General features: G+C 26.7%; 1 protein-coding gene across 1 annotated transcript; it reads right to left on the bottom strand.

Moving 5' to 3' along the window:
* On the bottom strand, positions 1 to 27,651 carry LOC145842177 (uncharacterized). The gene is made up of 18 exons (XM_082949576.1): positions 27,529 to 27,651; positions 27,076 to 27,250; positions 25,360 to 25,390; positions 22,349 to 22,441; positions 21,228 to 21,314; positions 20,246 to 20,331; positions 19,576 to 19,635; positions 17,571 to 17,697; positions 17,280 to 17,367; positions 15,869 to 16,398; positions 13,339 to 13,445; positions 6,907 to 7,003; positions 5,704 to 5,895; positions 4,716 to 4,877; positions 4,026 to 4,157; positions 3,689 to 3,833; positions 2,812 to 2,959; positions 1 to 492 (listed from the first exon to the last, which is right to left on the bottom strand). Exons 1-18 carry the CDS (start codon positions 27,630 to 27,632, stop codon positions 244 to 246), a joined length of 2,613 nt encoding a protein of 870 aa, XP_082805702.1. The 5' UTR covers positions 27,633 to 27,651; the 3' UTR covers positions 1 to 243.
* Between the last annotated feature and the right edge of the window lie 88 nt (positions 27,652 to 27,739).

The raw sequence follows: 27,739 nt of genomic DNA, 5'->3' as shown, positions 1-27,739 counted from the left end.
GTGGAACAAAAAGTAGTTGAAACAAACAAGTTGAAACTAAAAAGGTGTCGAAAGCAAGTAACATAATTTAAAACTGTTTGTCTATAACACTTTGACCTAATTTTGCCTTGACTAGAATATTAAAAAAAGTTGGTAAAATGCAATCAACTTCTTAAATGTGAGCACTATTTTTAACAAAACTTAAAAATATGATTCTGATACTTATCTATTTATAATTAAAAATGTCGATTCCCAACAATAATCTCAACCGAAGGTCTCAAGCTCATTGTCGTCGTAAACCTCGCTGAAAACGTTCGCGGAATGTTCGCTTTCGGTTTGGTCGTTGGAGCAGTCTGCGCTGTACGCCGCGTTGCTGTCGTACTCCACCACCAGATCCTCGCCGTGGTTGTACAGGTAGTCGCCGAAGTAGCACGTCAGGGTCTTCACCTTGCCGAAAATGGAGTTCTGCTCGATCTCGATCTTCCCGCCGTCCGGTCCCAGGAGCACGTGCAGCTGTCGGGTAAAATTTTGTTTTTGGTGGGTTTAGTGTGATGTACGAAATCGGTACATTGTTCAGCCTTGAATATTATACAGTTTATAATTTTTCAGTATTTTATAATAAAAACAAAAACAAGCAAAGAAAAAATTAGATACTTAACTATGAAAAACATGCATGTGTGTAATTTTTAATTTTACATAATTAAATTTTTTTTTGACACTATAATAAATTCTTTCAAACAATATCAGGGTTCGTGCGCGAAATTCCTTTTCATTTAGCCTGACAGAGACCTATTTAGCCTGACATTTTTTCAAAGTAGAAAAAATCACCTTCAGATGGCATTTTGGGTATCGGGGGTCTTAATTAGCAAATTAACGCAATAAAAGTATTCACAAAACTACTTCTAAAGAAAATAAAAATTCAAATGAATTATTTTTCAACATCTATCAATCGCTTACCCAGCAACTTGAATATTTTTAACTGGTCATTATAATTTCTGCTTCAACGAATTCATACATTTATTAAATTTTGGGGCTTAGTTACATCCACCACTTATCACCCATATACAGGGTTCGTGTCAATTAGTACTTGAATTCGTCAACTATAAGTTACATGACTGGACGAGAAGCTTTTATTAAAACAGAAATGTGACTTAACAAACTGCTAAGAGTATTAATCTAAAAAGTTTTTGGTATAAAGCCTTTATATTAGAAATTAAAACAGTTTAACCAACTAAGCTCTGAAAAACAAAGCTCATGTAAACAAATTCAGACAAACAGCTAAGTTGTTGAACTAAACTGTAATGTTTAAACTGTACTTTTTTATGAATTTTTATAATTATGACGTATATAATCTACTAAAAACAAAATAATGAAGATTCTTAAATATATTTTAGAGATTCAACAAAAGGTTTTAAGCACTTATTTTTACAAATACTGACTGATTTTGTCTTTAATAACTAAATCTTTATTTAGAAATAAATTCACATCTCAATTTGATCTTAATTAAAAAAATTTCATGCATTTGAACTGACAAAAACTGAGATTCTCAAATTTTTAAACATAAAAACTGATTTAGCCTGACGTTTTTCAACTTTTTTCAAAAAAACTGATTTAGCCTGACGCGCACGAACCCTGCAATATAAATAAGACTCAGTTTTTCAGAACAAAATATATTTCATGCTTCTTTCGTCAGTTGTATACTAAGCAATAAAAATAAAAATGTCGGGATGACCTCAAGACAATTTGGCAAAAGAATAAAGGAACATACTCAAAAAGTATCGATGAATTTTGTATGAGTAATAAGAAAACTTAATCTATTAGAGTAATAAATGCTTCAAAAAGATCTGCTATTGCTGAACACTTAGTAAATAACCTTGATTGAGCTAGTAATTACAATTTAAAAAGGTTTAAAATTGTTTTTGCATTTCTGATTTAATTAAACTTGAAGCTATTTGTATTTTGTTAAGAAAACTTAAGTTGTATAAACATAAAGATTTTGATTATACTGTTTCGTTGTTTTCTTAAATTGTTTTATAAGTTGTTGCTCTGTTTTATTAATTTTTTTAGTTGCATTGTAATTAGAAGTACTTATGTATTGTTATTTACTCTTTGTTTTATTATTAATTACGTTGATTGCATTTTCACTATATGAGCTAGATTTGGAATTTTATTTTTATTGCTTAGTATACAACTGACGAACAGGGTTGCCACTCGTTTAAAAAAATTTTTTTCCAGGTTTTCCAAATTTCTTCCAGGTTTTTAAAAGTAAACATTTTTAGGTCTATTTTTAGTTTTAAGTTAATTTCTATAATAGAAACTGTGTTAAATAGTACAAAAACATTTAAAAGATGCTGTAAAGTTACTTTAAATGTGTTTTTAAATAAAAAAATTTTTTGATGATGACAAAAAAATCTTATTTATATGATAGATATTTGTGTCAAATTGAAATTTTAGTACTGAAAATGTTAAAATTATTAAAAATTCCAGGTTTTTTGATCAAAATTCCAGGTTTTTCCAGGTTTTTTTTCAAAATTACTCAAATTCCAGGTTTTTCCAGGTTATTTTTGCCTAAATTGTCGAATTCCAGGTTTTTCAAGGTTTCCAGGTAAAGTGGCAACCCTGGACGAAAGAAGCATGAAATATATTTTGTTCTGAAAAATTGAGTCTTATTTATATTGTTTGAAAGGATTTTAATTCTAATTTTAAATAAAACTAAAACCTTTGTAGAAGCTTTGTTTAAATTGAAATAGAATTATTAGTCTATGAAAAAGTTATAACAAAAGCTTTTCATTGTAACAAAAACAACTTAAAACACAAAATTTCCACACAAACCCCGTCAATATCGGTGTTCCTGGGCAGAAACATGACCACGGCGTCGGTGATCTTCTTGGCCAGGTCGAACGCCTCCTTGCCGAACCTACCCAAATCTGAAACTTTGAACGTTTCGCTGTTCAGGTACGATGGACCTCCCCACGGCGGGCTGTATACGTAGTACAAAAAACACATATTTTTAAAAACTTTTTCATAAATTTAAAGCTGAAAATATTGACTGGAAAGTACTTATTTCATTTTATGCCTAATTTCGAATCTGCCACGCTTTTCAAGATCAAATACCCAAGAAGGCTTATTTAATATTTTAAATAGCTTTTGTGCACTTTAATCAATGATTGCACGGACTATTGTGTACAATGTAAAAATGTTTAAATCATTCTAAATTTGAAAATTAAAATATTTTTGCAAGAATAAAATTGATGATAAAAAAATTGTAAAGGCTGAGATAGAAGTACACTTGACAGTCTAGTTTTAAAAAGTAGCAATTATATATTACAAAATTACCTTTTACTAAGAATAAACTTAATAGACATTTATAATGCTAATCAAAAAACAACAATATATTTAACGATTTTTTTCCAGAATGAAAAAACTTGAAATAAAGGACATGTATCACATTCAAGGACTTCTTGGTTACCATGACTTATAAACACAAGGTATCAAATAAAATATTAATCAAACATATTTTACATAATGTTCCACAAAAAAACAACTGTTTTATAGATTACAAAACAGTATTAATTATTAGATACAGTTTAAAATTTTGAATTGCAAAAAAAAAAAAACACTATTCAATAAGACTTGATATAAAAATTTGAAGCGGAATCTAAAAATAAAGTACGTTGTTTGTGCGTACAAATGTTCCCAAGCTAATTACCTCATAAAAACTACGTCGGCTTTCAAAGTGTGGCAAATTGTGAAAAAGTCGGCGCAAATGAAATCTATCCTGTCGGCCACCCCGTATATTTGCGCGTTGTGCCTCGCATACTCCAGCTTCACCGGGTCGATGTCGATGGCAATTACTGTTTTGTTTTTTATATATTTTTTGCTCTTTATAGATAAAGTAATAAATCTTAAATTAAATAGTTAATTTAAATTAAAAAAATATTTTCAGTAACAAATTAATTTCAGCACATTGATTTACATTTGTTAACAGTAAAGTTTTATTTTTTAGTGGCATATAATTTTGATGAATAAAACTACCAGTGTCAAACCTTTTTCACAACAAAGTGCAAACTGTATCGCGTTTCCTCCGCAGCCGCAAAACGCGTCTATTATGACGTCACACTGAACTCTACCTGCGATGTGCTCCGCTATCTTTTCCGGTGTCACTGAGAACCAAGACTCTGTTCAACATTGTTATTCGTCACTTAATTTATCAAAATTAAGACTAACATCTTTATAATGCAAAACAACAAAACTTAACGCTGATATATAAAATAATGTTGATTTTATTTACTAGATTTGTTATTAACTACCAATAAAATATACTTACACAAAACCTTAAATAGTAGTTTTCAAATTTGTTAATGTGCATATAATATTAATAAAAATAAGTTGTATACACACCAGGTAAATAGGTAGCTATAGTTTCGCACAAAGTCTATTTTTATGCATGGGTACAAAAAGGATTTTAAAAATGAAATATAACGAAATATTTATTTTAAAACGTATCACCACACATAAAAAACATGTGCATAAGTTTGAACAGTTTAATAAGCACTGAGCTATATTTTTTAAAACAGTCGAAAAAATCACTGAAAGTAGATAGTTAAAACAGCAGTTACTTTTAGTGGGGCAGTTAAATAGTAGTAAATAGCTTTGAAAATGCTTAACAAAAACAATTACATTAGTAACACAAACTACTTTACAATTTAGAAGCTAAATGAAAAAATTTAACCTACCCTTGTCAAGCTTGATTCCTTCGTCGAATTTTGAAAACAGTCGGTATCTCTGAGCGTAGTATTTTCTAATTTCAGGGTCAACTTCAATTTCAGGTATTTTCTGCTTTTTCTTTTTGTTCTTTCGTTTTCTCTTCTTTTGGTTCAAATCTGATGCTGATTGTACTGTGAATTTTATTTAAAATGTTGTAAACTATTAGGCATTATAAGTTGTAAACTTCTAAGGCATGTATTTTTTTTCAAACTATGGTTTAGGAGCAGATATTTAGGTTCAATCTAATCTAAAAACACCCTTTTATCAATTTAAAACTTAAGTATTAATACTAAAATTTGAAGATATATTTTTGAGACATTGAAGTCAAAGTTGGAAAGATAAATAGGACTTTCATGGAATGAGCAAGATAAAAAATGGAAACAAAGATAACTTTTTTTAAAGTCTAATTGTTTCTTCTACATTATTTCAGCAAACTTAAAAACTTTTAAATTTTTTCTTACCCACTTTTTTATTTATTTATTTAATTTAAATTTTTTTAATATTTTTCACACTGTAACGTTTTATATCTATTTATAAAAATATTATTAAAAATTAAATAAGTTTTCCACAGACAAAATACTTATAATTAAAATACTTATAGTTTCCAAGGACATTATACTCAAGACAAAATTTGATTTTACTAAAAAGTTTTTTTAGTTTTATGTTATAAATACGCATCATAATAGTGTAGTTTGCATAACAGAGCATTCATTAATGTTTTAAAATTAACCAATTTAACAATTACACCCTTTCGTAGAATACAATTTACTACATAGATAATTACACCTCATACCTATTATTTTTGGTAAACTATAAACATTGCTACTATAGTAAATATTAATGTGTTCAAGTTTGAAATTGAATACCTTTACATACCATCTTAGCATTTATCATTCTAACTAGATGATTTTAATCCCAGTAAAATACTATTTTATACTGCTAATAAACAAAACTAACTGCTGCTTCCTAGACTTGACGACTTGAGACTTTGTTGACTGACAGAACCTGCTGCGCTTTCACAACCCGAACTCGTATCAATAATTTCTTCATCACAACCCGAACTTGTTTTAACTTTTTCTTCCTTACAAACCGAACTTGTTTCACCATTGTCTTCATCACCCTTTTCAAGCGAATTACTGTCTTCAGCTGCTGTGATTCAAATTTGCTAGATATAATTCCAGTGTTTTTAGTTGTAATGTAATGGTATAATTTAAATCAAAAGTACTCAGCGCATCAGATAGTTTGAATATTTTAACTGAAGCTATCAGGTGCATTTTAATAAATAGCTATTTCTAAAAGTAATTTTTCAAACATTAGAAGTTAAATAAACTAACTTAGTTTTTAGTACCAAACTAAAAATTGTACATATTTAATCATTAAAAAAGACATTACAAACTGTTAACTATAAATAACTTTATATCCAACTTATATTTGTAGAAAACTGAAAGTGTGCGAGCTTTGGAGTAAAAAAAATAAGTAAAAACTTTTTGACAGCACAACTTTTTTTTATTAGGATATATATTTATACAACTTTTAACTATATTTAGGGTTGCCAAATGTTTTCGGCAAATTTTCTCCAGGTTTTCAAATTTTTTCCAGGATTTAAAAAAAACACACTTTTGGGTCTATTTTTAGTTTAAAGTTAAGTTTAAGGTAAAAAACATTGAAAAGATACTGTAAAGCTACTTTAAATGTGTTAACAAAATTTTTGATAATGACAATTTGTTTTATCTATGTGATAAATTTTTGTTTCAAATCAAAATTTTACTACTTTACATGTATTAATGTTTGAATATCCAGGATTTTTAGTGATTTTTGTTCGGAATTCAAGATTTTTCTCGTTTTGATTTTTTCAAAATTTCTCAAATTCAAGGTTTTTCCATGATTCCAGGTTTTTTGGCAACGTGTATTTCTTTCGCTAGGAAAATAAAAAGTTAAACTTTCTTTTTGATTTAAATGTACATATGCTTACAAAAGTTTTTTTTTATTAAAGAATAATAAAAAAATATACAATAATTATAACAAAATTTTCCAGAACAAAAACAGTTATTCAATTATTTATATGCTTCCATGTAAGAAACTATTTTTAGAATACACTTTAGTATACCAATAAATTCTAAACTTATAATAAAATAATTATAAACTAAAAATATAACTTACATTTAATTTCATCAAAGTGATTTGCACTCTCAAGAAAACTTTGCACTTTAGAAGTAAGTTCACTTGAAGGCTCTATTTCTTCATCAGTTACGTTATCCTACAACAATTGTAATTACTAGCACATTTTAGGAGTTAACACAAAAAAAAAAGTTTAAAAATCTTAGATTACATAAATAACTCTAATTCAACTGTTTCGTTTCTATTGAATTACATTTGAAACAGCTTTAACTTATTTGAACAAACTAACTATGTAAAAGTATTATATTTTCATAAGGCCGATGGCTAAACAACGTTTTTTAATCTTTATATTTTTTTTATTTTCATTTATTCAGCTACCAGTGGCTTTTAACCGTTTAAAAAATTCAAAATTCACAATTGAGATCCAAAATACTTAGTTTGTGCTTTGTACGGGAACCTATTAAATTATCAAACCTTAAACAATTATATTTCAAAAATTAACTTGAACAAAAAAATCAAATCAACTGGTAGATTAGTTTTCAAAGCAAGAAATAAAACTGATAAAAAGCATTTTATCTCTCCTCCCTATGGCCGTATTTTTATTTTGTAAAGTTTTATCTTACTTAAGTTCTACAGCTTGTAAAAGGTAGAGTAGCTTTTGAGATATAAGGTATCAAAATTGCACAGTGGGGCCCGCAACTGGAAAAAAAAATTGTTTGAAAAATTTTGGCAAGAAAGCCAAGATTCTAGCGTATTTAGATTTTCAATACAAATGAAAAAATCCGTCTACATTTAAAGTTATGACATTTTTATTATTTGGAGGGCTTTTGCTTATTATTTGACAAAGTTTTGATGTCTTTAAAAATAGAAAATCAATATGGTCAAGAAAAAAAAAAACTGTTAAAAAAACTATTTTCATATAAACACATTTTACAATTACATTGTTTCATTTACATTGTTTCATTTTACAAATGCTCTCATCCAAAAAATGAGATGGTGAGCATTTTATTTTGAAAAATATTTAGCCAATGAACTGCCTAATAACAACAATATAAGAAGTAATGATTGCTTAAATAGTAGTAAACTTAACATAGTTGGTAGATTACCATTCACTACCAATAAATGTGCCCCGGTGTGTCCTAATTTGTTGCCTTTTGAATCGGAATTGTTTGAATTAATTAATAGCATTAACTTTAAACACAAATTAAATAATTTTCAAACAAATCTACGCAATCAAATTAATTCTATAAAAAAATCTAACAAATTAATAGATTTTGCAGACAAAACAAACAATTTATATAAAATCGGACCTAAAAATTATTACAAGTTATTAAACAATTCCATTACAAAAGATTACAAGAAATGTAATAAAAACTCCGTCGACCGAATAAACTCTAGTGCTCAAGAACTATTAATAAAGAATAATATATCTGACAAACGTATCCGTAAGTTAACTAATTCTAAATCGTATATTACTATAAAAGATCACAAGGACAACTTCCCAGCAACTATAAAATGTAGATTAACTAATACAAGTAAAACAGATATTGGTAAAATATCCAAAGTTATTTTAGCAAGCATTATTAATGATGTAAGAGCCGCCACCGGTTCGATCCAATGGAAAAATACTAGTGAGCTGTTAAAATGGTTTTTGTCATTGGATGATAAGAGTAATAAGCGTTTTTTCAGTTTTGATATAGTTGAATTCTATCCTTCTATCACCAAACAACACCTTTTAAATTCTTTAAATTATGCTTCTATGTATTCAAAATTCGCCGATTCCGATAAAAAAATTATTTTACATGCATGCGATTCCTTACTTTTTTCAGACAACAATGTTTGGAAAAAGAAAAATAACGAAACTTTTTTTGATGTGCCTATGGGAAGCTTCCATGGTGCAGAGATTTGTGACCTTGTCGGACTATATATCCTCAGTAAACTGGGAAATGTTTTCAGTAACTGTGGTTTGTATAGAGACGATGGGTTAGGTGTCATAGATCTAGCAAAACCTGTCGTATACGACAGAACAAGGAAACAAGTGTTTAAGGTAATCTCAGATATAGGTTTCAAAATTACTTTAGATCTGGGTAATCAAGTGACTGATTTTTTAGACGTCACCTTGAGCCTATCTGATGGTACTTTTCGCCCTTACCGAAAACCAAATTGTTTAATTAATTTTATCAATTCAAATTCCGACCACCCCCGACATATAAAGAAAGCTATCCCAATAATGACCCAGAAATGCTTAAGCTCATTATCATCCAGTGAAGAAATATTTAATGAAATAAAAGTTCCATATGAAAATGTATTAAAAAAAGTGGTTTTAAGTGTAACTTAATATAGATGAAAACAAACAATAACAATAGTAATAGCAATAATAATGATATTTCTAACGGTAATAACGATAATAAATATAGTAATGACAATAATAAAAATAATAGCTGCATCATTAACAATAATAATAACAATAATTGTAATAATAATTATAATAACGATAATAATAATAGTTTTAAAAGTAACAGTAGTAATGATTACAACATTAATAATATTGTAAAAATTTTAGTAGTAACAATAACACTAATAACAGTAAATGTAGTAATAATAATAATAACACTAAATATAATAATGATATTAATAATAACAGCATCACTAGTGAAAACTATATTAAAACGCAAAAAAGTAATAAGTCTCGTAATAGCCGTGTGTTGTGGTATAACCCACCATACTGTTCTAGTATTAACATAAACTTGGGTAAAGAATTTTTAAGATTAGTAGATAAACATTTCCAAAATAACCATTGTTACCGTAAAATATTTAATAGAAAAACTTTAAAAATTTCTTATAGTTGTATGAATAATGTAAAGTCAATGATATAATCACATAATAATTTTGTTTTATCTAAATATAATGAATCGACAGCACAAATTAATAAAAACAATAATAAACATATCACTAATAAAGATAATAGCAACTATTCAGATAATACACACGTAATTAATATTACTTTAGATAGAAACGATAATAATTGTAAAAATAACAAGGTTAATATAAGCAATAATGATCCTAATACAATTATAATGGACCTATAACTAGAAGTATCACTAAAAACCTAACTAAAAATATAAACTCAATTGTACCTAATGATTTATGTTCTAATAATATTAATAAAAATATTAATAATACAAATAATAATAGTGGTAATAAGGGTAATAGTAGTAACCATATTAATAATAATAATGATAATAGTATTTATAACAACGACATAACCAATGGTATTAACAATAATAGTAATATTAATAATGATAATAATAATAATGATAATAATAATATTAATAATAATAATAAAAATAATAATAACAATAGTAATAATAACTGTAGTAACCAGAATAATATCAATATCAGTAATATTTATAACAATGAAGTAATTAAATGTGGTTTAAAATTCAAGTACAATGTAAGTAAAAATTGTAACTGTCGTAAGTCGAATAAAATAAACTGTCCGCTACATGGTAACTGCTTAATTAAAAATGTTGTGTATAAGGTGCGTGTTAAATGTAAGCTTAGTGAAGATAATAACAAAAGTATTAATAATGTTAATGATAATAATAAGGATAAAGTGTATATTGGTTCGACAGGAGGTCACTTTAAAGATAGGTACACCGGGCATAAGTATACTTTTAAGCATGTTAATAAAAAGAATAGCACAAGATTGTCAGATTTCGTTTGGCAGTATTTTGACAGGTATGGAACCAAACCAGAAATGGAATGGAGCATCCTTCACCACGTCAACAATAACATCAGTAGCGCGAGCAAGATCTGCCAAATATGCAACCTTGAACGAATGGCAATTTTAGCAGAAGATAGTAAACAATTACTAAATAAAAGACGTGATATTTCAAACAACTGTGCACACAACCGACGGTTCTTCTTCAAATAACACCTTGGCGCTTTCTCACCTTCCATATTTTCATTCACCTTTCACAAACACACACATATTCACTTAACATATATTAGTATTAATATAATTATATATCCCAAGTAATATTTAATTTTATTCATTTACTATTTACATATCTATTTCACACAAGTCACTTTCTATTCTCTGACATTTCATATATTCGCTTTACCCTCCTACTATAATTATTCATACTTTTATGTGTAAAGTTCCAAGTTTAATTGGAAGCCTGTATTCAAATCACAGATAAACCGTGCTTTTTTACCTACTACGCCCAAGAGAGCTAGTAGGTTTTTTACTGCAGGTTTATACTTAACATATGACCACCTTGTTATTTTACATTTTAACTTTCATATATAACACAGTTTACTTATTAAATATTTAAAATACCTGTATGGGATATTTAATTTAAACAACCGACTGCTACTTCATCAACCAATTATTTTTTTATATATTTTTTTATATTTTTTTAATTATCATACACAATATATATGTAATTTTAAGTCATTGTGATTTTACGTATGTCGCTGCAACTTAATTATCGGTCAGTACTTTGTAAGATCAATAACAAGTCTGGTTTTTTTGTGTTTTGATTTCTTAAACTTTAATTTTTTCATTTTTACATTTAAACTAAATTTGCTTCCTAATTGTATATAACTTTGATTTAATCTTTACAAGCATTTAATATATAACATACATGTTACATCGAGTTTCTGTGATTTTTATTGTCTCCGCCGTTGTTAAGTTTTATTAAATTTTATTGATTCACTAACTAATGGTTGATGTTTTATTTTGTTCAAAACAGATTACAAACATAAAAACTAAATTTACAAACTTTGCAATAAAAATTAAACAGTTGAAATAACCCCATTTATATTGTGACGTAATTATTAGATGTTATTAATGTATTTCGTTCATTGATTAACAACAGTAAATTTGAATTAGTTATCTTTCCCATTAAACGTGAATACTTTGTTTATATTATGATTTGTTGTTTCGTTGTGTATTTTAGTTTACTTTACTTGTTTTAGACTTAATAATTACAAATATTATACAGTTTTATAACAGTCGGATTTAATATTAAGTATTTTACCTATTATTAACTATTATCTGTAGAAATTATCTGTATAAATTATCTGTAGAAATCATGTATATATCCACTTTATTCTATGCTTCTATTCTTTCATTACAGTAATTATTTTTTACAGAACCCAGTTGAAGTGTGTTGATTCGTTAACACACAGAAACATATGTTGGTGCAATAAAGGAAGTTTACTGCACAATTTGTTTTTATTTATATTCCGAAATTACTTCACTAGGGTCTTTTATTAGAAAACTATTTAAACCTATATTTTGAACAGTTAAACACATTTTATTAATTTTTCATATTTTAAGAATTGTGTTTCAAAGCTTGGTTTAGCTTGTATTTCATATTTAATTATAATATTTCTAGTTTTTTTTGGTAAAACAAACATGTACTTTTTGAAATATTTTGTCGTTATTCTAGTAAACATTCAATAATTTAGGTATTTTGAGAACAGTTAGAGTAGATATAATTTTATAGCCCTTAGTTTTTAAATTTTAAAGGTTTTTGATTTTTTAGACAGCTTTAGCCGACGTATTCTTCGAAAAACCCAAAATAACTTACCTTTATAGTTTTCATTGAAAACTGTTAGTAAAAAGTGTTCTTTTTAAATATTAAAACTCTATACTTAACTTCAAGTAAACGTTTACAAGCTGCTACAAAACAAAAAAAACTACAGTATAAGTTTTTTAAACAAAAAAGGTATTATGCAAAAACATGTCAGAGCGCTACTATTAAAAATCCGATAGCTTTTGCTCTATTAAGAACTATTTTGTTTAGTTAAAAAATTTCAATAAAAATAATCTTGGGCTACGTTAAAACTTAATATTTGAAAAGATAAAAAATTATTATTTTACACGAAATTTCCTATCTCTAGCTAAATGCGAGTAGGTGAGTTCAATAGGTTGTTTTTGAAAGGTGCAAACCAAAAATCAAAAGACAATCACAAAAAGCATCATTCTCTATTACTTTTTAATCAAAATTCTTCAAATTTAAACAGTTAGTCCATTACTAACATTTAAATGTTTTTACTAAAGGAACTTTTTTAACTTTGAAAAAAATCCTTTAAAAATACCCTTATTTTCTTTTTATCTCATCTAAAATTGATCAATTAAAAAGTCTTGCAATTTTAAATGTTTACAGTATTTTTCTTTTAATTTTCGGTATCTTCTTCAAAAAATAAAAAAATACATATATTTTTAGTTATCTTTTAATTTTATAAGAAAACAGACTAAAAAGTAATTGCTGTTCAAACGTTGGGTTAAAAACTCTTCACAAAACTTCCTTTATCTCAAAAGTTAACTGAAATGTTTACATTGTATAAAAACTGAACTTCAGTTCATAACCAAAGATTTCACGTAAGCACCAATATTTTCAATGCCGTGACCCCCTTATCTTAAATCAAACATAAAAATAACATGTTTTAGTTGCAAACCTGTTCAGTTTCGTCGTGTTTTCGCTTGAGGAAGCCTCTCAGTCTTCTGCGCAGCTTGTGCTGCATCCAAATTGCTTTACTATTCATCACTTTACACGTTTTATTTGCTGCAAAAATTTGTTATTTGTTATTTTACCATTCTTCAGATACAATTTGTTGGAACTCAAATGACTTGTGTTTGAAAAAAAAAGGTTGTGAATACAGTGCTTTTAATTTTTTGTTTATGCTAGGAGTGGGCAACGTACGTCCCACAAACAGAAATATGTGGCCCGGAAAATATTTAAAATTTAAAAACAACTTGTGAAAAAAAAGATAAACTTCATTTAAACTCTGTAAAATGTGCTGTTAATTTGATTACAAGTACCATAGCAGTGTAAACAAAATATTATTCTATAAAATTATTGCTTTTATAGTTTAGTTTTTCAAAACCACGCAGCCCGCAAAAACTTTGTTCAAAAAGCCCGGCCAACAAAAATCTATTATTTTGATAAACCTGGCCCGCCGACTAGAAAAGTTGCCCAGCCCTAGTTTATCCTTTACATCAGAACTAAAAAAAAAGTTTTTTCTATAAGCTAAATATAAAAAATATCAAGTTTTTCATACTTTTATACAAAGAGCGTAGTTAATTTACAAAATTAAGTCAAGAATAGTTTAACGAGCTACAGAACTACTTAATACAAAATAAACTAAAACAAAAAACTAAGAAAACACATTTATTTTACTAAGGTGGGTGATATTATAGATACTCTCAAGCAGTAGAAAATATTAAACTACCTTTGTTAAAATTTATACCTTTTTTTAAAACAAACTTCTATAGACGGTTTTTAAAATGGAATCTGACCACTAAAACCTAGAACTTTGTTCTAAATAAAACTGACACAATTATGTATAACATACGTTATATAAAAATAATTTATAATTGATAAGTTATAAACTATTTAAATGATAAATACATTTTTATCATAACTGTTAGTGACTTTCAAGATCCGTCTGTTCGTTGATTTCAAAAAAAAAAAAAAACCGGAACTAGTCAATTAAAAAGAGCATTAGTCAATTTATGTTATAAAAAGTAGGGTGCATCAAATAAAATTATTGAAATTTTTTCGGTATAGTAATAACATATATATATATATATACATATATATATATATTTATTTATTTAGCTAAAACTAGCTGGATTGGGAACGGGTCAGAAAAGCACGGGTGACACTTTAGCATGGAGTGACAATTTAGCACAGAGTGACACTTTAGCATGGAGTGACAATTTAGCACAGAGTGACACTTTAGCATGGAGTGACAATTTAGCACGGGGTCACTTTAGTACGGAGTGACACTTTAGCACAGAATGTCACTTTAGCACGGCGTCAATTTAGCACAGAATAACATTATAGCACAAAATTTTTTTTTGCTTTTTTTTTTGCTTAAATTGGATTAGGACAAATAACTATTGTTTAAAGATCTAAAAACGAACTATGAAACACGTAAACTAAAAGTTAACAAGCTTTAAATAAGTTACAAATTAAAAGCTTTAGTTAAAAATAAAATAAAAGTAAATATAAAAACTTTATTACCTGTTTTGTTATTTAATTTTAGATGAAAATATTTTGATACTTTTACTTTAAAGTTTTTGACAAAAAATATTTTAATAAAGCTAGCAATAAATACAAGCTTATAACAAATACAAAGATTATTAAAACTTTTTTAAATGCTTTTACTAATTTCAATCAGGCTAAACTTTAAGCGGAAGTTTTAAATAAAAAGTGAGATATATAAAGATAGAAACTTTCTTATTTCATTTCAACCCCATAGTAAAAACATTATTTATAACTTTTTTAAGACGTTTTTTTTGAAGTGTTAGAACTAATTTTTACAATTGTTTGTTTGTTAAGTTAACTATTTTAGATATTCAAACATTATTTAAATGAACGTTTTAAAAGATTAAAAATTATTATGTGCAAAAATGTCACACCGTGCTAAAGTGTCGCCGTGCCAAAATGTCACTCCGTGCTAAAGTGTCACTCCGTGCTAAAGTGTCACCCAGTGCTAAAGTGACACTGTGCTTTTCTGACACCTACCTAGCTGGAGTATAGGAAAAATAAAATTTAACAGGAAATTTAAATTAAGACAAATAACTAAAAGGAGTATTAACTTAATTAAGCTCCCGCCAAAAATTTTATATAACCAAAAAATTGAACATTTACTTTTTGTTAGAAAAAGCTTCCAGGTATATTTGCAGTGTGAAATAGGTAGACTATTAAAAAAAATATCCATACCAGTAAAATTTAAATAGTCAAGGCAATATCTGTTTTTTGTTAGTTTTTAAAACAACCACCTTTCTCATTTCAAAAAGTGTAAAACCAATTTACATTTTGTTTAATTCTGAAACTTAAAACAGTACCACGATATTTTATTTTAATAAGAAACACAGATGAGATAGTCAGACTGTGAATTTACACTTTTTGAAATGAGAAAGGTGGTACTATTTTTTTTTTCTTTAACACCTGGTTCAAAAATCAAACTTTTAAAAAACCTTGCGTATACTCAGACGGAATACTGTAGCCCAGAATTCGACCGACGGTCTCAAAATCAATATTTTCGAGCTCATCGTCAATTTCTCTTTCCTGTTCGCTGTCGTAAGCGTAATACTCATCACCGTAATTTCCACCATGATAATTTTCATCAACGGAATTTTCACCAACGTGATTATCACCATTCAAACCTTCAATTTGCTTTGACCCTGCCTGGCGGTCTGCATTCTCCGCTTCCCATCCGTTGTGCGGATACTGGCCCGCGCATTGCTGGCCGCAGTAATACTCCTTCCGGCACTCTGAAACGTACCAGTTGTTCCAGACTCCGTACTGGTCCAGACAGTGGCTTTCGAACGCCTTCTTTTCCTCGTCGGTCTTCGCGGAGGCGGGAAAAGGAAACCTGACGACGATCTGCGGGGGATCTTCAACGAAATTGGCGCCAACTTCTCCGTCCTTGTCTGTGGAATTTTCCTCGTTGGTTTTTCTGTCTCCGCCCGCGTCTATGCCTGGCTCTGCACAGCTTTGTTCAGCGCTGAAAAAAAAACATAAAAACGGTCATTGAAAAAAAACGTGGTAAAATACTTGATCACTGTTAACTGGGTTCCCACTAAAACTTAAGAAAAATTGCTCGGGAAAACCATGGAAAAATAGAAAATTTCTTGGGAAAATCATCAATATTTTTGTCTATTAGATGATGTTAGAGAACAACTGTACTAAGCTTCTGATTCATATTAATCTTTAACTTAATTTTAACATCTTTTTATATAATATTTCTGTACTATTTTTATAAAATTATATAGTTTACTTTTATAAAATAGAGTTTGATGTTTCACAATCTTTAAGTCTATTTTGTATAGTTTATAGCTTATGAAAATTATATGCTATGGACTGTATTAAAATACTTGCAGAACTATTCAAGTAGATTAATTTAGTAGTTAAGTTATAAGAGGCCCATTAAATAGTATCAAAAAACCTAGTTTATTTTCTAGCAACTTAAACTAATAAAAAAAAACATTTCAGTTCTATTTTTAATTTCTGAATATAAATATAGTTGACAAGTATACCAAAAACTAAAATGTATTAAAAACATAAAATTTATAAAGATTAAGTTGAAGACGATTGAGAACAAGAAAATGGCAAGACTGAGTTGTTTTTGGACAGTTATAGTAATTTTGTATAGTTAAGTTCAACTTATTTTTGGATCAGCCATTTGATACTTTTTGGAGTTAATTAAGTCTAAAATGTAAATAAAATGTATGAACCAAAAAAAAAATGGTTGTAATACCACAAAAATTTTAATCACCAAGCAATTAACTTCAATCTAGGGATTTTTAACAAGGGAACCCTGTGTTTAGTATTACTATTTCTTTAATTATGGTAACTATAAAAAAAAAAAAGTAAAATATTGCTTACTGTTGTCCATTCCAGGATGCGATGACTATGTTGTGGCCATTTTTGTTCCAGTAGACGCTCCAATCATACTGCAGTCGTTCTTCGAAATCTAACATAAATGTAAAAAATAGTGAAAGTAGTTTAATGTGCTTTTCATTACAAGTGAATTGAACCTTGTTATCTTAAAATCCAAAAACGCTTTAAGTGACAATGTTAACAGTTTTTAAGTCATTTTCTTAGTATTTCCTACGAAAAACCTTATTTGTTGTATTTTTTCACATTTCAATGTAATTAAAATAAAGTAATTTTTACCTGGATCATAGTAGGTGTTTCGAAAATTTTCATTTTCACAATAAACTTCGTTTGCATTTTCATAATGAACTTCGTTTGAATAATCATAATAAACTTCGTTTGTATCTTTATATTTGACGCCATAACTCTGTTTAATACAAAATAAATAAATAAATATTCATCAAGTAACATTTTATTGTTGGTTAATCAAAACATATTATTTTTAAACTGAATTGTTGCCACTAGTTTTAGGCAAATGTGTGTAAACATATATAAATTCTTAAGTCAACTTGAGTTAATGAATAAATTTAAAAGAGGTTTTAACATATTTTAATCAGTTTTTAAGATTTTCTTTTAGTTACTACATTTTCATGGTTGCCACAAATCAAGCTGAGAAAAATTTTCTGACTTTTTACTAAAATTTTCCTGACCTTTCTTATTTTAAACTCTTTATTTAAACTTATTCTAAAAAACATAATCAAATACTTCAAACTCTATAAAGCTTTCAATCTTATTTTTATACAGGTTAAACAACAGCTTTTTTGATGAATTCAATGATCTAACATTCATTACATCACTTGAACTTTCTGTGTATGGTTGATGTATTTGCTATAAACAGCTCTATGAGCAAAATACTTGTATTTTCTAATTTAAAATAGTTCTACTTAGTATGCATACATATAATCTTTAATTCTTCTTTTGTATGTGATAGTTTCTCCTTTCATACTGTTTTCAAGCAGAGCTTTTTTAACACTAAACCCTGTTTTGAACTCAGCCTGGTCATTGTGCAACACAAATAATGGTTGCAACAACTTTCTATGAGAAGATTTGGCAGGAGCTTTCGACGTTTTGCTATAGAATTGGTCCAAACGATCTTCACTTTACTTGTAGCTATTGAACTTTAATGCATTCATTGGACAATTTACCAAAGTTCTAAATTGTTCAATGCTAGCATTACCTTCAGAGTTGGAGAACATTTTTTACCAAGGGGTGCACAGTATTGGCAAAACGCTTAACAACAACTGTGACTCCTAATTTTTCAAGGCTTAAGGGATTTAGGCATGAAATATTTTTTACAAATGTACTTCCAATAGCCATTCTGCTCCGGAGATTTTCAACCGCTTTTATAACAAATACTCTACATTCTTTGTTAAAATTTAAGACCTTTTTTCCTAAACTAGGTTATTTTTTCCTCAAATTGGTTGCAGCACAACCAAGATCAAGGGCAGGTTTTAGGGAAGCTTGATCATTCAATTCAACCTTGAATAACGGGTTAAGGCTGAGGTTCGTAACTATCACGTCTTTCATGATGATGCACATCAATTTAATTACCAAGCACGAAATGTCCTCATGCATAAAGGCAACAACAGGCTAGGTACTCTGGTACAATGTCAAAAAGACTGCATGAGAGATATCACATAACTAAAGAAATGCAAGAAAACTTTTGTGTATATATCATAGTTTTACGATGGAAGTGTTTTTACCACAGATCATCAATAGTAAAAAGCATAAAAAAACTAGTTGTTCAAATAGGGTAGTTGTTCAATATGTTAATCGAAAATTTTGTTGTTTTATGAAGGATATTTTATTAATTTTTACCAGATGAAGGCATTGGAAATTAAGTAATTTTGTAAATTTCTAGGAAAACTTTGCAATTTTAGTCTGTCTTTAAAGGATTTTTAATTTATTTTTTATCACTTGAAGGCTTTGTAAAATAAGAAGTTTTGTAAATTGAACTGACAAAATCTGGCTTTTTTTTTTATTTGTCAAATTTCCTGATTTCTTTTCAAAAACCCCCATTTATTCCTGACTCTTGTAATTTTTTTAGTTTTTTCTGACATTGTTTTTAAAATAAAAACCAAAAGCTTAATAATTTAAGCATTTTTAATTAAAAACAACACATAACCGGTTAAACCTATTTTAAACTTTTGCAATACGGCAAACTACGTGAACGGTACAAATACTTCTGTTGTAAAATGAGGCTTATTTTTGATGTACATAAAATTTTAGAATAAATAAAACCTACCTCTGTTTCCTTTTTACCTTCCTCTAAGTGTGTTTTATTTCTAGCCTTACGCTTCTTTTTCTGAATAATGATTTTTGATGTTATTTACTATAAAAAAGATAAAAAATTAGTATCTAAATGAAATTTACTTGTTAAGTTATGTTATGATAATCATTAATGTGACTTATTGTATAAAACTGCTATTTACAAATTATTAAAGAATAAAAATGAAGTATTATGTCAATAGTCTACAGAAAAACATTCAACATTTTAAACTACTCTTAGAAAACATTTCCTAAAATTTAATAAACAATTAAGATATTCATTGCTAAGTAAACATACTTTAACAAAAAAAATTACATAACTAAAACTGAACAGCTGGAAAATTATTAAACAATAAAAGGTTAGTTTACATATATTTAAATCGGCTTTTCCCAAAGTGGGCGATATCGCCCTATTGTTAGCAATTTTGGCTATCACTACTCGTAAGGTGACGATAAAGTAATGAGTAATAAACAAGTAATGTGGAGATACCTAACAAAAACAGTGCTCATATTCTGCCAACGGGGGTGTAAATGAAAACGAATTTTGGAAACCGTGGTTTGAAGTAAAGTGACTAAATAATTTTGTACAGCCAATGCAAACATAAAAAAAAAACCTCAACGTTTTTATAAGTATTAAAGCAACTTACTGGAGTTTTATCCTCCCAGTCTCCGCACGCTAGTGAGCATGGCAAACCCAACATTTTCATTTGTTCCAGCTCTTCTCTTTGTTTGTCTACAAAAACATTTTCATTTTTGAACATATTTTTTAAAGTTTAATAAGCTGGTAATGTTCTTTTATTGTCATAAATACAGTATTTAAGGGCATAGGGGGGTCCACCTTTATTTTTACAGGTTGATTTTATTTTATAGGGTTTTACCTGAGCTATCAGAAATTTTTAACCACTTGTCAAAATTCAAAGTAATTTTTGAGATATAAGCGATCAAAGTCGGTGACTCCAATAGGTTTCTAATGGAAGGCGCAAACTAAAAACATGAAAAAAGACTACTTCACTAAAATCTATCTCCTCCTTCATTTTTTGGCAATCTTCTCCAAATTTTCACAGAAAGTGTATTATTAAATTTTAAAAAGATTGAATGCAAAAAAAATTTAATTTTGAAAAATAAAATATTCATTAAAAAAAAACACTTTTTTTTTTGTTTTTTTTTTTTTAAATTTTATTTTTCAATATTTTTAAATTCCAACATTCAAAGTCTTCTAAACTATAAAAGAAACGTTTCCTGAAAATTTAAGGTCTTTAGCACAAAAAATAAAGAAGAAGATAGATTTTTAGTGGTTTTTTTAATTTCGAGAAAATTGACCCCTAAAAATTTGCGGTCGATATGTTTGTATCGGAAACTTTCTATAAAAATTACAATATCTCAAAAGTTATATATAATTTTTCAATTCTATAAAAACTGGCTTGTAGTTTGTACTTCAAGGTTTCATATAAGATTCAATGTTATTTTTAATTAAAAAAAAATGTCTAATCCCCCTATGCCCTTAAATTTTTGTGGTCAAATGTAAGAAAATATTAACAGCACTAATACTTTTTCATGAGCAGATATGTGTAATCTATTTTTGAGATATACACAGGCTTAGTAAAGTTGTAATTACGAAATCAATCTAACCTTTGTCGTAGTTTTCATAATAGTTTTCGTCTTTTTTCTGCTCTTCTATGAGAGGACCACTGCTTTTAAATTCTGCAATTGTCACCTCTAAAAATACATAACTAAACTGTTCATTAATTTATGAAAATAAAAATAAATAAATTTTTTTAAATGTCTGTGATGAATCTAAAAACCTTTGATTTTATTATTTATAGTAGTTATACTTCTATCCTTAGCTGTTTAAAATAAACAATGTGACAAGTAAAAAGTTCCTATAAGAACAACAATTTTTAGACTTAAAAAAAAGCCTCCTAAACGATTTTGCCTTATACTTTTTTTTTGTATCGAAAACAGATCAATTTTTAACTTAAAATAAGGGGAGTCAAACTACTATTTTATTAGTTTTTGTGTTGCAACAGCTTGTAAATACTAAAGACATGTTAAATAAAAGCTTTGATAATGGTAACGAATTTTTCTACTGCAACTAATTATTTAAACCTCAAAAAAAAGTTTTAGCAAGCTTTAAAAAGTTTCTGCTTAATTAAAATAATGTTTTTTTATGATCTAAAAATAAATGATTTACAAAATATAGTTTAAAAATCTAAAACTAAATAATAATTGACAAAAAAAAAAGAGTTTGAATTCTAATATTCTATAAATTTAAAGTTTTCAAGTTTAAAGCCATAGGGAGTTATAATCCCTTTTTTCACAGTTTGATCTTATTTTATAGAGTTTTAACTAAGCTATAAGATGCTTTTAACAGATTCTAAAAAATCAAAATACTTTTTTAGATATAGCAGGTCAAAGTAGGAGGTAACAATTTTTTTTATGGGAGGTGCAAACTAAATGAGCTAAAAAAGATTATTTCACTAAAAAACTATCTTCTCTGACGTTTTTGAAGATAAAAACCTCAAACTTTTAGGAAATATTTTTTGCAATAACTAGAAAATTCTGTCGGAAAGAACTAAAATAAAAATGAAAAATTAAAATTCTATGACAAAATATGAAAAAAAAAAAAAATTTTTGTTTTTTTTTTATAATTGTTTTTTATTTATAAAAATACTTACGAAACAATATGAGTAATTTTTTAAGCTCCCAGAATAAATTATAACAACTATTATTAGCATATGTGTTATACTTACTGGTTGAAGTGGTAAGCACAATGTGGCATCTGCAGTTTGAAACGCAACAAGGACCTTGGAAGAATCTCGAGTCGTCATCATCATCCTTTTCATCTGAAATAAACTACAAAAATCAAATTAGTAAGTAAAATCTTTCACTAAAAATTATTTTTTGTCAATATCATTCCTTTTAAAGTTATTGATAAATGATTGAATTGCATTACTACTCATTTTTTTTAAATAAAACAGTATGAACTTCAAACTTAATTAATACTTTATATTTCTATTTTAAAAATAAAATCAATTAATTTCTTCACAAGCAGAAACTCAAGTTATGTTTTAAACAAAAAGATAATTAATATAAAGTTTACTAAAAACATAAAATAATAAATTTTTTAGTGTACATATATTAGATGTTATTATTTTAGTTAAATAAAATCCTATAGTTCCGTTTTTGTTGTTTTACTTTCAAAATGGTGACAATATGCAGATAAATGCATTGGTCTTTTATAATAAAGTTATAAAACAGTTTGGTGTTTATTCGAAACTGAAATAATTTTAGAAACTTTCTAAATTAAAAGAAATATTTATTTTATTTTATAAAACTATTTATTAGTATATACTAGCTTAAATTTTCAATTACTTTTAGGGTTGCAACTAAAAACCTTACAACAGGGTCAGCTGAATTTTTAAATTAGAGCCAGATTTACAAAAAGTTTTTTTTGCTTTGGGACGTAGATAATAAAACTAAGAGCACACTTTGTTATTATCTGAAATAGTAGCAACAATATAAGTGCAAATCAACTAATTCACTTATTACCAGGATCAGTGGGGAAAATTTCGACCATATCAAATATTAGTAAAAAAGTAAACTTTTATTATTTGTAAAAAAAAAAGTTATTATGTTTTTTTCAAGCTATATAATTAATAAAATGCTTGGAATTTTTACTTGGGCAGGACGTAGTTTGCGGACCTCTGCTTTAGAGCAGGGAAGTATTATTTAATAATTCTCACATAAGTTTATAAACGATTATTTGTTTTAACTTGAAATCCTGGTGGAAATATGCTAACAGCCGATCTGGCAACTCACAGTCGACCAGAATCGCCCTGAACTAGACACATAGAGTAAAATTTTATAATAAATCTAGTTCATTTCAAAATTCTTTTGTAATTTAGCCTAAGATTAAATCAGTTTAATTGTTCAAACAAGTAAAAAGTTCCTATAAGAACAACAATTTTTAGACTTAAAAAAAAGCCTCCTAAACGATTTTGCCTTATACTTTTTTTTTGTATCGAAAACAGATCAATTTTTAACTTAAAATAAGGGGAGTCAAACTACTATTTTATTAGTTTTTGTGTTGCAACAGCTTGTAAATACTAAAGACATGTTAAATAAAAGCTTTGATAATGGTAACGAATTTTTCTACTGCAACTAATCATTTAAACCTCAAAAAATAAGTCTTATTAGGGTTTTTCTGAAGATTAGGTTGGCTAAATATGTCTAAAAATTAAAAATACTTTCTGGCTTACCTGGAAATGTTTTTATAACTGTATTGAAATCTTATTTATCAACAGTATTTTTAAATTTAACATACATATACCCAAAATATTCAATAAGTACTTTAATCTTTAAAGGTTAACTAGGTAAAATATAAAAAATGAAAACCTTTTTTCTTAACTTTTATTTTCGCAAAAAAAAACAGTTAACATAAATTTGATAACTACTAGTTAAACTAATCAAACAAAACTCTGAAATATCTTTTTTAAACTATAAAAACAAATACTTTTTAAAGGCTTTTTCCTTGACGGTTTATTTTCTATTTTTAAAGAAATTAAAACTTGTTACATGCAAAACCCTTCAAATTGCCTCACGCCATTTGGAAAACTTCTCTTGTAAACAGAATTTAGAAAGATGGTTTGAAGCTCTAAAGCGTATGAATTTTAGATTTTTGCAACTAATTTTCAAATAATAATTCCCTTTTTTTTCTTTTTTTTTAATTTGCTGGTCTACTGTGCAACTATACCTTAGTGATTTACTCACTAATTGAAAATGTATAGAAACTTTTAAGCAAAGGTTTCCAAAGGAGACTATAATTTTTGAGCGCTAATCGTTGATGCAGAAAAACTTCCCAAAGGAAGCAATATTAAGTTAATTACTAACGCATAAACCAACTTTGTAGAAACTGGCTCTTTATTTTTCCACTTTCATTTCTCTAATATTTAACCAAAAAAATCTTATGACAGCTTCAATACTTTTTACTATGTATTTTATACTTTTTTTTAGTATTTTTAATTGTCCCTGGGTGTTATTTAAGTAAATTTATTTTTATATAATATTATATATCAACCTACTAGAGAAGTATAACGATGAATATTGTAATATTTTAAGGATATTTCATTGTAAAATATATCCTGTTCTTTTTCTATAACATTCGCTATTCTAAATAAAATATAGTTAATAAAAATACTAACACATTTAATTTATAATTTACAATTAGCTATATTTTGTTAGTAAAATAGGTTAGATATAAATTACATAATTGTAAGTATGGTTACTTTTATAAACTTTAACTTCAAACTAATAAATACTGTTTATCTATATTGATATGAATTTATATAGTTAAAATATAATTTAACTTGTTGTTGATTTCAAAATATAAAGTTTATATATGAAAATTTTTATATACAAAAATTTTAATAAATTATATGATGCAAGTTTTTACAACGTTCAAAATAAGCTAGCTCTTTAAGTAAAGTAGAAAATTGCATAATCTTTAAGAATCCATGTAACGAGATCATAATAACAGTTGTAGATCAATTAATACATTACAAATTTCTACAGTAAAAAAAAATTACAGTCTAACAACAACCGAATTTATAGACATACAAATCGTGGAACACTTTTGAATTTAAATATATATTTAAAGATTTTTATTGACTCATTCTCATTTTTGTAACTCAGTGGCAACCGTTTTTTATTTGAAAATTAGCAAAAAACCAATAATTTTCTAAAAACAAGAAAAAAAAATTACCTGGTCTCACAATATTTTCATTTGTACCATCCTGTAATTTTTTTTTTTGTTATTTTAAACTAAAATAATATAGGTCTTTTTTTTTGTAACTGACAACAGTTTATACCATTAAAAAAATACAGATCATTAGTTTTTTTTTTATAAATTAATACATTTAAAAAGTTCAGTAAAAACTTTAATTTGATTTCTCATAGGAAAGAGTTTTTAAACCAGCTTTGCTAAATATTTTTTGAATTTTTTTTAAGGTTTTCTTAATTTCTTCTAGGTTTTGAAACAACATGTTTTTTTGTTCATTTTTATCAAATTAAATGTGTTTTATTATGAATAAATTGTAAATCATAGAAAAAATATTGTATATGATAGATTTTTTGTATCTAATTAAAATGTTATTATGTTACATGTAAAAATTGTTAAAAAATTTCTAGTATTTCCAGGTTTTTAGTGATCTTGGTTTAAAACTTCAGGTTTCATCAAAATTTAACAAATTCAAGGTTTTTCCAGATTTTTTGTCTATATTATCAAAATTCAGGATTCTAGATTTTTAAACAACCCTGTAAAGACTTAACATGTATTCTATTTAAAGTGATCTTATTTTATTTCTACTTTTTTTAATATTTTGTATTTACAAAAACCACTATTTTGAAGTAAACTTAAAAACTTGGTAAAATTTTAGTTAATTTACTGTCGAACATAATATAAGATAGCTTTAATTAAATTTAAAATTTTACAAAACTAATTATGTAGAAGAAATATTTTTACGAAAATTAACATTTTATCTTAACTCTAGACAACTGATTCTGTTTAAAATTAATATACAAAAATTTTATTAAATAAAAACAAAAAACTTTTTAGATATAGTTCATTAACCTAAAAGTTTTAAAAAAACTTATAAGTATTTTATAAATCCTTAAATATTAACAAATAAAGATTAAAACTTCTTCTTGCTAAATATTATAAGCAAATCACCTTAATTTCAGAAAAAATTTCTTTAAAATGTTTTAAAATTTATATAAAAATTGTTAATTAAAATAAGTTCAAAATGTTACAAAACTGTAAGTAATTGAAAAAGTTTTGAAAATATTTAAAGAAGGTAAAAACTTTTTTTAGATTAATCAATCTTGTCTTCATTTACATTTTCAAAGAACATCTTTTAAAATAGATAATTTAGAGTTCTTATACTTGAAAAAGACATGGAAATAAAGAAAAAATCTACAAAATAAAATAAACTTCTACAAAAAATAAGGATCTTCTAGAAACTCTATAAGAATCAGAACACTTTTACAAGAACTATACAAATAATTTAAATTTAAAGGAATTTAACTCATTAACTTGTACTCTATTTCTTTCTTTAAAAGAAATCACACAATTTATTGAGTTTTAAATTGTGCAACATGTAGAAATATTAGGTTAAACTTAAAAAATTAAACAAGTTTTAAAATATTTCATAATATTAAAGTACAATGCAGCTTAAACTTTTGATAAAAGTAAATAAATAGCCAAAACTCAAAATTATTAATTTTAACATTTAGAAATATTGTAGCTAGGAGATTTTTCACCCTAAACAAAAATAGTCATAGCTTTATTTTAAACCAAGTTACATTTTGATTAAAAAAATAACATAAAATACACAATAATTATTTCACATCATCTAGTATACATAAAATGTTTGCAAAACTATGTATACTTAAACGTTTAAAAGATTTTCATATAACTCACAACATCGATTTCTTCAGCTGAAACACTGTTGTCAACTATTTCTTGACTTAAACTACTCTCAGACAATAATGAATTTAAAGATCCTTTACCAGATTTATTCGAGCACACAGAACTGCCATCAGATTCACTCAAAACTAATCTGGCTTCGTTTCTGCATATGTCAATGAACTGATCTCTGCAAATTGTTAAACATAAAATGAGTCAATTTTTTTTAATTAGAGACTTAGTTAGATAATGAAATTGGTTTAACTTGTAAGCTAAAAATTTGTTGTACTTATTTAAAAGCTTTATTAAAATTTACAATGCATAATCTAATTAGTTATTTTAAATAAGAATCTATTTCAATTGTTCTTTTCATAGTATTTTATTCAGTTAATAAAAATATGGTTTAACTATAACCTATGTACAAACAAAAAGTTTATAAGTTAGAAAGAATCTTCATTTAAAAAATACCTAGAACATGATTGAGAAAAAAGGCACTCCACTTTGAAAGTATCATCATTTACTTTCAAATCCATGTCAAATGCTACTTTATTGATTGACTTAGTTTGATACATATTTTCAAATATTAATATAAATAACTGTTAAAACCATTAAATATTATTACACTGATTACTGCTGTATTGAAATTTTGAATTTGTATTAATGCTTAAACCAATGTATA

This window comes from Thalia democratica, chromosome 8 (assembly GCF_965202585.1).
Source record: "Thalia democratica chromosome 8, ktThaDemo2.hap1.1, whole genome shotgun sequence".
NCBI classification, from domain to species: Eukaryota; Metazoa; Chordata; class Thaliacea; order Salpida; family Salpidae; genus Thalia; species Thalia democratica.
Note: the sequence above shows the minus strand (reverse complement) of the source record. Positions and strands in the feature narration are given on the sequence as shown.